At 38.1% G+C, this 13060-nt stretch overlaps 1 protein-coding gene across 3 annotated transcripts in view; it reads left to right on the top strand.

The window, feature by feature from the left end:
- Positions 1-3469: 3469 nt before the first annotated feature.
- The window catches only part of LOC6579014 (alpha-protein kinase 1), a 60926-nt gene continuing 51335 nt past the window's right edge, over positions 3470-13060 (top strand). The window contains exons 1-3 of one of the 3 annotated variants that reach the window (XM_032730612.2): positions 3470-4410; positions 7600-7967; positions 8046-8210. In XM_032730612.2, coding sequence (XP_032586503.2) covers positions 7818-7967; positions 8046-8210 — 315 coding nt within the window. In that variant the 5' untranslated portion in view covers positions 3470-4410; positions 7600-7817. The remainder of the gene's footprint in view (positions 4411-7599; positions 7968-8045; positions 8211-13060) is intronic. The other 2 variants (XM_002004875.4, XM_015163421.3) reach the window with 2 other exon arrangements.

Here is a 13060-nt window from a genome sequence, read left to right as displayed (position 1 = left end):
CAAGCATATATGTATGTACAATGTACATACATATGTACACACATACATATGCACATAATTTGCTCGCTATTACTTCTGAGTCGTCACGGTAGCCCTTAAGTTTTTCTAGAAGTGTCTCTTTTGCTCACTCGTCTGCCTTCTTGTCCCTTTTTCACTTATGCATGTGGCTCACGTCAATTGCAAACGGACGCCAAAGCTAGAGCGAGCGATAGAATAGATAAGCAGCTGCACGGAAAAACCATTTGGTTGATCATAAATACTAAAAAAAAAAAAAAAAAACTAATGCACAAACACACTTTTATCTACATATGTACATACATATACAAATTTGCGAGCTCTACTTTAGTACCATTCGTCATGTAATGTGCTAATGATAATGAGCTGCATGTAGAGTTCTAATTGTTTCAACTGTAAATTATTATACATGATTCATAAGCAGTATCTAAAGCTACATATAATATACACATATTACACGTTGCAATCTTCAGGTCATAAAAATTATCTATTTAACAGAAAATAACAGAAACAACGCAAAAGAAACAAGTAAACATTAATAAATGCCATTAAAACTTCCGTTACACACACGTGCACTTACATCCCATAAAGGTTTAGGTTTCATTAGCATCAAAAGCTTCGAGTCGTTAAGCGAAAGATCAAATAGCTACAACAACAGCTAAGCAGATCGCATCACATGTTAGCAGCAAAAAAAGCTTTCTGCGTAGGCGTTTGCTGTAGTGTTGTTACAACATTCCATGGCTAGTTATAAAGAAAAAGGGTGAGGGCGTGCCAGTTGCTTGAAAGCCAACACTTGGCAGCAGCTTACAATTTTTTTTTGCATATTAAGGTTTCGCCGCGTTGTAACAACAAAAAAAATATATAGTTCTAGGGCAAGTTGTCACGAGCTAAGCGACAGGGAAGAACGAAGAGCGAAGAGAGTGGCTGAATATAGCACACGCTATATAAGCACACACACACGCATAGATACTGTATACTTTCAAATAGATAAATCCTATCATGTGTATGCTTGTAAATGTTTCATGGTTGTAATTTTATGCATTTATGACATTAAATTCTTATGTACTCACACATACACACATGCACTGCAAACTACCAGGTACTCTCTCATGCTCTCTTTGGCAAGCCAGCAAGGGGAGTGAGAGTGCGCATGGAAAGCCTAAACAAGAATAATGCAATGCACACATGTCCCACAACACGCGTACCAATACAACTAAGCATTCTGCCCACTCGCATACACACACTCGCACTTCAAATTGCAAGTGCATATCGCATGTTTAGCATGAGTGCGAGCAGGCGGCAGTTTCATAGAAAAGCGTTTCAATGACGTCAATTGCCGCCCAATAAAGTGCCTACTTTTGTTAACTTTTTGCTTCTCTTTTTCAACATGCCCATGTATGTATGTATGTATGTATGTATGTGTGTCATTATTGCACATCATAATAGAGTGCTGCTACACTAATTTCAAGTAGGTCTGTAAGAATGTGTGTGTATGTACATACATATGTACGTATGTGTGAGTCCAAGAAAATGTCAGCAAACGCGTTCATTTCGACACTCGTGGCGCCATCTAGCGGCTGAGTTTGGCTTTAAAGGGCGAACGCTGCGGCAGTCGCTGTCCCTAACGCTACTGCTGCTGCTGACCTTAATATGCATTAATTGTTTCAAGCAGCTGTAAACTAGGGGAAGCTTTTGTGTGAATGTATGTGTTCTAATGTGCTCACATTTCTCGTTCTCTTATTTGGTCACGCTCACGCGCATTAAATATGCACAGCTTTTGTTTTATGGAGCACGGAGCATTGGGTGCTTTAGTTTTGATCCCAACCACATACACACACATAACACATGCAAAGCTGCGCTGCTAACGTCGCTGCTTTGCTGGTGTGCCTTGGTGTGAGGGATCATTTGTTTTGTTTGCTCAGCGCTCTAAATGTGTGCGACCCATAGGGGGCGTGTGTAAGTGTGGATGTATGCATGCATGTGTGTATTTGTAATACATAAATGCACACATAAAAAAAACATACGAGGTCGCCTGACTCTGCCCCTCCTAATGTCTCTTTCTCCACGTCACGAGCCTGCGCACTCGGTTGAAATGTGAGTTTCAATTTTTGATCGATTTTTCCAACAACATGTGAAAAGCTCGCAACAATGTCAATTAATGTTAACTAATAGCTGAAATTAATCTACTGCGACGATCAATGTAACAATTATGCAAGCCAAACACAGTGGTTGTTGTTGTTATTGCTCTGTTGTTACTTAGAGCTAGAGTGAGTAGTGAGAATATGCAATTATTTTAATGTATTCAGCCTTGATGCTCATGAATGTCAATTAGCTTAATGCATATGAGAGAGCGAAATACCCATACTCCAAATAGCGCTTTTACCCGCTCTCCACACACATCGGTCACATATGTTTTCTTGCTCACTCACCCGCTCGCTCATGCAGTTGCTCTCCCCCTCTCCCCATCTCTTTGTCTTGCTCTCTCAGCAAATGAATCGCTTTGTATGCGCCAACAGCCCATCCATCGAAAGCTTGAAGCAGCGTTAGTTGAGCGCGGTTTTTATAGTCTCGCCACCCATTTCCGCACCCACAAGTACTTATACATACATACATACATGTAAAAACATACATATAGACACATACATATGCAAGTCACTTTCGCATTCAACAACTGAAAATTGCAACTCATTTGAATTGTTTCGCCTTCATTATGCAAATGTCGACTTTTGGCTACGAATATTTATTTGCTTATTATAAATACATAAATATAATTTGACAATCCCAAGACTTTCCATGACAGTATTTTGCCATAACGTCATACCGTACATAAATTGAATTCAAACTAAATGTATAAGTAATAAAATTTCAACTGCAGCTATTTGATAACAGAAAAATTTTTATGTATCACTTAATTACTTATATTTAAATTCAAATTTTAGCGCCAACATATCGATAATTATCAGTGGCGACATAGCATTTAGCATTCGTACGGCTGCACATAGTGCTCTGTCCATCTGGCAATGCTCTTTAACAGTGTATACACTCCACATTGCTGTTAAAATTAATAAACATTTTTCTCAAATGACATCAATTACATTTATTTTACGTTTTATTAAATTGTTCTTTGTAATTACACTACACGTTATTTACTTAAATTTCATATATTAATTTACTGCTTCGGATTCAAATTGTGCGCGCGCATTTCATTCCAGCTGTTTCGGGTGCAACGCAACAGCACAAAAGTAAATGAGGAAAAACAATGCGAGCAAAAGAGACAAATGGTTTCTCATTATATAAAATGCTGCCAGCTGCTGGAACGGCTAGCGCGACATAACATATTTATTAAATTTGCCAAGTAAATATAGTATATTTTTATAAAATAAATATTAGATAAATATTTTTGTTGAATTGCAACTTTACTGGCCAAGCAGAAAGCTATTTCTATTGCATATCCGTGGCATCGTTTGCGATGCGCAACAGTCTGGCAAGGCCAATTGAATACGAAAATGGCGAACACGAGCAAACCTCCGATGAACGACGAGTGGAAAAAATAATTATTATTTTAAATTCCGTTTTGCCAGCGAAATTCCAACGCGAGTGAGCTACAAAAAAAAAAAAAAAAAAAGTGCGCAAAACAAAAAGCAATGCTAATTTAAAGTATGAAACGAGCAAAGTGCAATTCGCTGTGCAGTGATACGGCTAGCCAAATAGAATAAATTAACTATTTGCAAATTACGAAAAAGCAGCTGAAAAACCAATTGAGTCGAATGTGTGGCTACAATCGTATGCGTACGCGAGTGTGTGAGTGAGCGGGCAAGAACATCGTAAAGCGGAAAGGTAGCGGGACGGACGGACAACAGCGCAAATAAACGAAAGGAAATAAAAATAAAACGAAAAGTTAACAGCCAGAAAGAAAAAAGAAGGTAAAATATAAGAAAAGACAAATGCGAAATAAAACTTGGCGGTAAATGCTGCACACTTGCAATTGTATGCGTGCGTCTCTCTCGATCTCTGTGTACGTGTGTGTTTGTCAGTTTGTTTGCGTATGTGTGTGAGTGCGCGCGTCAAATGTGCATAAAAATAACCAATAAACTGCGCCACAACAACATCAGCAACAGCACTAACGCACCGTTTACTGTAATCGCGATCTCTATGCGTGTATACTACGTAATATAGGAACACGTAACGCTTAAAACGTAAGGCGGCAAATAAAAACAACAAAAGCTGAAAAAAATTGTTCAATTAGACGACGTAATGCGTGTGCCATGTGTGCAACCAATTATGCAAAAGAGGACCAACAAATTGAACGACTGTGGCAACGTCAGCGCTGATGTGCACTTGCAACAACAAATTGCAAAGCTCTAAATTTAAATAGAAATAGCAACAACACCAAAGGTAAATCAACTAAAAATAAAGGCAAGCAAAAAGAAGAAAAAAAAAAACAGAAGCAACACATTTCAATTGATGTCAATTGCGGCAATGTTAAGCATTACACATTTATTTACATGGGCAAATATAGTGGGGGGCATACGACTTATTCGTATATCGTGCAAATTTCCATACCACCTGCACTTCGGCCTCTCGCATTCACACTCGCACACACACACTCACACGCCCGCTCTCTAGTTTACTTTATAAGTTTTGCCCCCTCCGTTGCTGTGCGACAAGAACAATAATAATCAAAACAAAAATGTTTAAAATCCATTTTCTTTGCTTCTTCACCCACCGCATCAGCGCTGTTTTAGTCTGTCATTTGTCTTGTGCTTCTTCTTTATCTACTTCATACACACACGCACACACACATATGCATTCGTCAACGTGCAAAACAGCTGTCTCGCTTGCTCATGCATAATCAAAGCGCAATGAAGCGGCTGCCCAGTCTGAGTATACAGTGGGATAAAACCAACACAGTCACTGAATGTAGCATTAAATAATAAATACTTATTATTTGTCACAAGTCAGCTGTGATGATTAACTACTGTGTTTACAGTAAAATGAGTATTGAATAGCATATTTATATTATTATATACATATATGATATTTATACATTTCCAATACATGTGTGCCACTGTGCAGTTCATACAATTCAAAAAGTGAACTGAAAGCATAGATAAAACAAAAATAAAAGTCTCCAGACGAAAGGGAACTAAAAAGCTTTTAAAAAGCACCTAATGTTAGTTTACGGTTAATTTATATACCCAAAAGAAGAGTATGCAGGGCACACAACAAATATTCAAGAGCAAACAAAACGAAGAGAGGTAGGCATGTGAGAAGAAGAATAAACGAAAAGAAAAAAATCTATTTAGCAAACAAACAAGCAAGCAAAGGAAGAACGCCGAAGCAAGCAAAGGCTCCAAATGGCGGCAACTTGACTTCTACGAAGTATGTGTGAGTGTGTATTCGTAAGCGTGTGTGTGTGAGAGACGAACACAACGAGCAACAGGGGAGCAACAAACAATAGCGCAAAGAAAAAAAACGTGGATTGGTCGCGTAAATGGTGAAGAAGGAGAAGAACGGCATCAAAACAACAAACAGGCCGCATAAAATGCACGACTGATTATAAGCTCAGTGCCTCTCTCTCTGTCTCTTTCTCTCTTTTGACTTGCCGCCTTAAATCCAACACGTTTTCTGGAGTATGAAAGTGGGTGGGTGGCAATATTTGTTTTTTTTATTTTTTTCTCTCCTCTGCTTTTTTGGCATTCCATTTTGGTGCGCGGTTTATTGTTTTGATTTCGAGTTGTTTTTTTTTCTCCATATCTGCTTCTTTGGTTTGGTTTGCTGCAACTGCATGCAAAGCAGCAAAGCAATCACATTGCACAGCTAAACGCACCCCGCGCAGCACTACGTTATTGAAGGCGCGTATGCAGGTCATTTTCTACCCAAGCTAAATTTTAGTGGTATATTAATGAACATTATTTAATTAGTGCGATAAAGAGTGGTGAAATTTTAACTTCAGCAATGATATATAAAATTGCAATATAAATGGATATTTACATAATATAATATATTAAAAAAAAAAAAAAAAGTAATTGAGTTAAAAACAATATCTTATTTTCAACAAGAAATAATTAAATTTTGAGATTGTGCACAAAATTATTTTTTGTTTATTTTAATTTTTGCTAGCTTTACTGAATTGCATACCATCCTTGCTAAAGTTAAAATTGCAGCTTTCGTTACGGTCGTTAAAGCTGCAGCTCCATGTTGGCATTGTATGCGGTTACCGTCTTCTTTGCTGTTATTGTTGTCGTTGTCGTTGTTGTTGTTGTGTCTATGGCTAGGTCTCGAGTTGTTGCTGAATCCGGCGTTCTCCTCACCTTCTGCTGTTGGGTGCCTTTACTCCTTTCAGCAGCATCCTTTTCAGCATTCCTATTTCACTTTTTTTTTTTTTTTATTATTTATTTTGACAATGCCAATGGAGCAAGGCAGCAACAACATGACGTTGTACGTGCCATTGAAATAAAAATAAATGAATAAAAAAAATCAACTAAAAGTAAAAATAAATGTAAAGAGTGTAAACTTCGGGCTTGGAGCCTGAAACTGGTTTCGGTTTTCCTTCTTTTGGCCTGGGCCAGAAGGCAGCGCCGCATTTTACATTTTCATGCACTAAACTAAAAAACTTTTCTGAATTGCCAGCCACGCAACGACAATGGGCCGCATGCAGAAAGTTTTATTGAAAAAAAATTAATGGAATTCGAAAAAAAGCAGGCCTAATGCGAGGTGTTTGCCAAGGGTTAAGCATGAAATTGGATTGGTAATCAAGCTATACTGTATATGGATAATAGTTGTAGTAAAGCAACAAAAAAGGTTACCCATTAATTTGGAGTAGTTGAAAAAGAGGCATTCCAGGGATGAAGAGAGAGAGAGAGAGGGAGGGAGGGACGGAGGGAGAGAGAGAGAGGGAGATAGAGATAAGGGGAGTAGATCATGAACATTAGATCTTTGTTATATAATTTGTTTTATACATATCTGTATAGTTATTTATGTATTTATATAATATATAGAAATATTCATATGTATAAAGTTGCTGTTTCACAGATATACCAAATTTTTAGTCTTAATCAAAACTGATTCAGAATAGTTTATAAAGAAACAAAATTCGAAATTTACAGGGTAGTAACAAGTCGAGGCTTAAGGCATTTGCAACGACTACCTGTTTTATTTTTTTTTAATTTGGGAGACTTGCATAGTTGTGCTGGGCTTTGCGTTGCTCGACGTTGTAATGTGCCGCACAATGGACTCCTTTTACATGGCTTGCCACAGCAGGCGGCGTCGGCCTTTTGCATCCGTGACTATGCCACAAAAAGCTGGCTCAGTCGCAACTTGCGTTGCATTGCGTTTGGTATAGAAGCTGAGCCAAAAACAAAAAGAAACAACCGTAGCACTCGCTTCTTGTTGGGTATTGTGCGTTTATTGATCAGCTTTGCCGTGTGAATGAATAATTGATAAATGTGTCTTAATTATGCGCAAAGCAAATGCAAAATTATTGCAATTTGCTCTAGGCGCTGTCTGCGCAGGCGCAAATCTATTTTAAAACTATTCAATATTCAACAACTAATGGTATTTGTACTTGCATTGTTATTACAGCGCTGCCAACAGCAGGACGGCAACGCCAACGTCTGCGCCAGCGTCGTCGTCGTCGTCATCAACGTTTTCGTAGCACTGAGCTTTTGGCAGACTGCGCCTCAGCGAAAGTGAAGACGTGCCAGCTAGAGGGGCAAAGCGAGCGAGAGAGAGAGAGGGACGTTAACAATAAATAACTGCAATTGAAAGTTAAGAGAGCAACACTTGCTCATACATACAAAATGGCCGCCGTGCGGGGACATCAGTACTTTAGTCTGCGCTGGAATAACTATCAGAACACGATGACGTCAGTGTTTCAGCAGCTGCGCGAGGATCTCTCCTTCGTCGATGTGACCTTGTCCTGTGAGCATGGCTCGCTTAAGGCCCACAAGGTAAGCAATTGATAGAATTCATCGATAAATCAATTTAAATTAAATTAATATTATCGATAATAATGCATTTACTTTTAGGTCGTCTTATCCGCCTGCTCAACGTATTTCCAAAAGCTGCTGCTCGAGAATCCGTGCAAGCATCCGACGATTATATTACCCGCCGACATCATATTCACAGACCTAAAGACAATTATCGATTTTGTTTATCGCGGCGAAATCGATGTTACCGAATCGGACTTACAGGTGAGTGCGCCTGTCTCCCCCTTCCCGGGCAGCACCTTAAATAATTGAATATGTAATTGCCCAAGCGGCTTAAGTCCAAGTGGACGCAATTTCCCACGGACCAATTATGAATCTATAGAATTCTATAAAATAGGTCCTTGAACGAGGTTGTAATTGCCAATTGTCTATAATTGAAAATCCATATGGGAATTAGCTATGGGTAAAGGATGATAGACTGTGAAATACCCTGCAAGAAATTTGTTGTGTGAAAATTCTAGAGAAAGCTAAAGTTATTCATTGTATTTATTATTAAGAAGAATATCCATTATATAACAGGTATTGCTTAGATATATACTAGTATTTATAGTAGTATATGTAGGTATATATCTATTGATATACCTCTCTGTATATATTTATATATAATTTACTATACATTTGTTTTAGATTAGTTATAAATAGATTATATAGACAAGTTTTTATTTACCCTCAATAAACCCATATGTATATACATAAATATATGCATATACGAGCCCAAACCACTATTAATTCGAACAGCATGTTTTTTTTGCAGTGCGCAATGTTTAACACACTATATTGTCAATACTACTAAAGATAACACATACCAATTCATTTCGTCTTAAAGATAATTTTATTCTCTTCATGATGAAAAAAAAAAATAATGCTCTCTTTCCAACAACAACAAAAATATGAGTAATTTACTAAAACGGTATACTTAAGAGATAAGAAAAAATTGACCACTATTAATTCGAACGCTGCGTAAGCTTACCTTAATCTCAAGAAGAGCAAAACAAAAGCAACTAATGTAACGGAATCTAATGTAACGGAATCACTATCTAGTTATGATCTGCAAATAATGTCACAATACAGCATGCAAAAAAATTTTAGAATTGCTGCAGATCAATGAAAGTTTAGCAACGATGGTGCGTGGTAAACCAATTTGTAAAGAAATCAGAGTATTGATTATGGATTATTTTAAATCTGGAAAGACACTTACGGAGATAAGCAAGCAATTAAATTTGCCTAAGTCGTCTGTGCATGGGGTGATACAAATTTTCAAAAAAAATGGGAATATTGAAAATAACATTGCGAATAGAGGCCGAACATCAGCAATAACACCTCGCGACAAAAGACAACTGGCCAAAATTGTTAAGGCTGATCGTCGCCAATCTTTAAGAAATTTGGCTTCTGAGTGGTCGCAGACAATTGGCAAAACTGTCCACCGAGAGTGGACTCGACTGCAATTAAAAAGTATTGGATATGGTTTTTATAAAGTATGTTTTGTTATTAGCTGTGCATCGTACCCAATAACTTACTCGTAATCTTACTCGTAGGCCAAGGAAAAACCCTTGCTTACGCTTCGTCATAAAAGAAGCGTTTGCAATGGGCTCGGGAAAGGATGTCTTGGACTCAAAGGCAATGGGATACCATCATATTTAGCGATGAAGCTAAGTTTGATGTTAGTGTCGGCGATACGAGAAATCGCGTCATCCGTAAAAAAGTCAGAAACATATCATAAAGACTGCCTTAAAAGAACAACAAAGTTTCCTGCGAGCACTATGGTATGGGGATGTATGTCTGCCAAGGGATTAGGGAAGACTTCATTTCATTGAAGGGACACTCAATGCTGAAAAATATATTAATATTTTTACAAGATAGTTTGTTGCCATCAATACCAAAACTATCAGATTGCGGTGAATTCACTTTTCAGCAGGACGGAGCATCATCGCACACAGCTAAGGGAACCAAAAATTGGCTGCAATATAATCAAATGGAGGTTTTAGATTGGCCAGCAAATAGTCCAGATCTAAGCCCAATTGAAAATTTTTGGTGGCTAATGAAAAACCAGCTTCGAAATGAGCCACAACGGAATATTGCAGACTTGAAAATAAAGTTGCAAGAGATGTGGGACTCAATTTCTCAAGAGCATTGCAAAACTTTGTTAAAATCAATGCCAAAACGAGTCAAATGTGTAATTCAGGCCAAGGGCGACGTTACACAATTCTAATATTAATTAAATTATTGTTTTGAGTATGATAGTAAATCACATTACGCAGCGTTCGAATTAATAGTGGTCAATTTTTTCTTATCTCTTAAGTATACCGTTTTAGTAAATTACTTATATTTTTGTTGTTGTTGGAAAGAGAGCATTATTTTTTTTTTCATCATGAAGAGAATAAAATTATCTTTAAGACGAAATGAATTGGTATGTGTTATCTTTAGTAGTATTGACAATATAGTGTGTTAAACATTGCGCACTGCAAAAAAAACATGCTGTTCGAATTAATAGTGGTTTAGGCTCGTATGTAGACCTATAAACATATTAATGATAAGCGCTGATAATTCAAAATAGATTTCAAGTTGCTATCAAAAATTTTTTATGGTACTTTGAACTTTATGCGTAAAGCGTTTATCTTAAATAGATACGGGAATGTTGGGAAATTATATACTATAAATCTCAAATATAAGATAGTAGTGTTAAGGTTGTAATAGTAAAAGTCATTTGATGATTGATGGATTGATTAGATTGAAAGCCTTCCTGATATGAGCTCATAGATATTACTATGCAACATGCATATTTATTCTGTCAGTGTATGAAGTGATAAGCATTTAATGACAAACAAAAAACTTATTATAGCCAAACAAATTTATTCATAATATTTGTATATAACTTAGTCAACAATTTTTATATTAGTCTGAGTATTTCTCTCAGTGTATTTATCAAATTATACAACTCTATGTAGATATTGTGAATCTGCTGTATTATGCTAAATTATTGTTTGCAGTGTATTTCAAGTTACCAATCAGTTATCAGTTTTATATGCATTCCTATTGTACTCACTACCCATTTCTCTAGGTGTACTCGCTGTAATTGCTTTGTACACAGTTTTCTATGGCTGCTTTTCCGAGTGAAAAGCCTGTGGCAAATGCAGCAGCCGCACCTTTGACACGCATTTGCAACGACGGCCTTTTATCTCGAATAGATTTATATAGATATGTATTTGTATATATGTATGTATGTATATGCGCTTACTATTTGTATAAGCCATTCACATGGACATTCTGCACCTTTGGCTCTGCACAAACTGATTGAGAACAACAACAAACACAGCAGCAGCAGTTAGTATATATGTATGTGTGAGTGTATTTATCTCTTTTTAAATTGATCAGCAACATAGCCACACACATACACATACTTTCTCTCTCTCTCTCTCTATCTTTCTCTATCTCCCTCACACACAAAATACACCCACAATTATTGCTTGAATTCGTTATCTCGCCGGTTTTTGTCAGTTCTCTGGTTTCTCTGGTGCGCCTGCCTCTCGCTCTCCCTGTATCTCGCTCTCTTTCTCTGTCCCTGCGCTGCTTTGCATTTGACGAACGCCATTGTAATTGTTATTTGTGCGCTTCATTAACCGTTGATTGCTGTTGTTGTTCCCGTTATTGTTGCCTTTGATAAAGAATGTGAGCAGCTTTTAATTAATATTGATTATTTATGCAGTTCTCTGTTCGCAACGAGTATTGCAAATATTATTTTATTATTGGTTTTATTGCTTTCCATATTGTGAACGTAGCAAAGTTTAAATTAATAATTAATAATTCAATTTCAATTTAAACTTGAAAAGTATATGTTTATAATTGTTCAGATTGTTTATAACAGGTAAAATTGGTTTAACACAGTTAATTCAATTAAATTATATTGCAAATATTTACCTTTAAAAAACCAAATTTCACGCAACTTAACGAATTATCCAGCACTTAACGCATTAACTTATTTACGCAGCAACCATTTGTGTTTAGCCAAGACAGCAACCTTTTGGCTACACTGGTGGCTGGCATTAATGTGCCAGAGCTATGGCTCCTGGCGAACGGGCTCATCGTATTATCGCTCTCACTCAATGCAAACGTGATGCCGGCTTGAGTCGTTGGCCAGCAACAACAGCAACACACACAGAGAAAGCAAAATAAAAAACGCTCAAACTCAAGCTGACGCAACACTCAAACGGCGGCCCACCCTCTCACTCTCGCACACACACTCACACACATAGACGGTGTCCGCAGAGCGCGCGGCGCTGGCTTCAGACGGCGGGCAGCCAACGACTGCGACGACGACGACGGCAACAACTTCCCATTCATGCTGCAAGTTTTGGTTTTGCTTTTGCTTTTTGTTTTTGTCACAAACGTGCGCTCCATTTTTATTTTCGCTGCAAAAGTTTGCCGGCCATCTGTGTGAGACCCTCGCTGCCGCCGTCGCCGCCGCCTCTTCCTCTGCCTTTGCCGCCTCCTTGCACAAATTACCAATGAGCGGAGAAAAAGGTGGCAACTACACACAGCTATACTACAGCTTGTGTTTGTTTGTATCTCTTTCGTCGTCATCGTCGTCGCCGTTGTTTCTGCACATGTTCTTGGAGTTTCGTGCTGTGGCTCTGCTGCCTTTCTCTCCTGCCGCGCTTGGCCACCACTTTTATGTATAAAACTTTTTCGCCCATTTTTATTTTCTGTCTCGTTGCCGTTCTTGTTGTTGCTGTTGTTGTTGTAGTTGCCCTTGTACTTTTGAATGTTTTTGCCGTTGTGCGTTGCGACTTCGCCGTCGTCGTCGACCGCAACTTCAATGGCGTCGCTTTGTATGTGAAGCTTTGTGGACGTCAACGTTGACGTCGCCTCGTCTTGCCCAGCGCCTGGTGCGTCGTATTTTGACGCTGCTGCTGCTGCTGTTGTTGTTGCTGCTTTTGTTTTTGTGTGATTTTGCATGGTGGCCCCCTTTTTTTTGGCGCGTCTGCATCGCCTTGAAAAATGTTGTATGGCTGCTGAGTGCGACTGGACCTCAAACTGGACTTTGTATCTGTGTGAGT

Source organism: Drosophila mojavensis, unplaced genomic scaffold, assembly GCF_018153725.1.
Source record: "Drosophila mojavensis isolate 15081-1352.22 unplaced genomic scaffold, ASM1815372v1 contig_80, whole genome shotgun sequence".
Taxonomy (NCBI): Eukaryota; Metazoa; Arthropoda; class Insecta; order Diptera; family Drosophilidae; genus Drosophila; species Drosophila mojavensis.
This window is presented reverse-complemented; position numbering and strand designations above follow the sequence as displayed.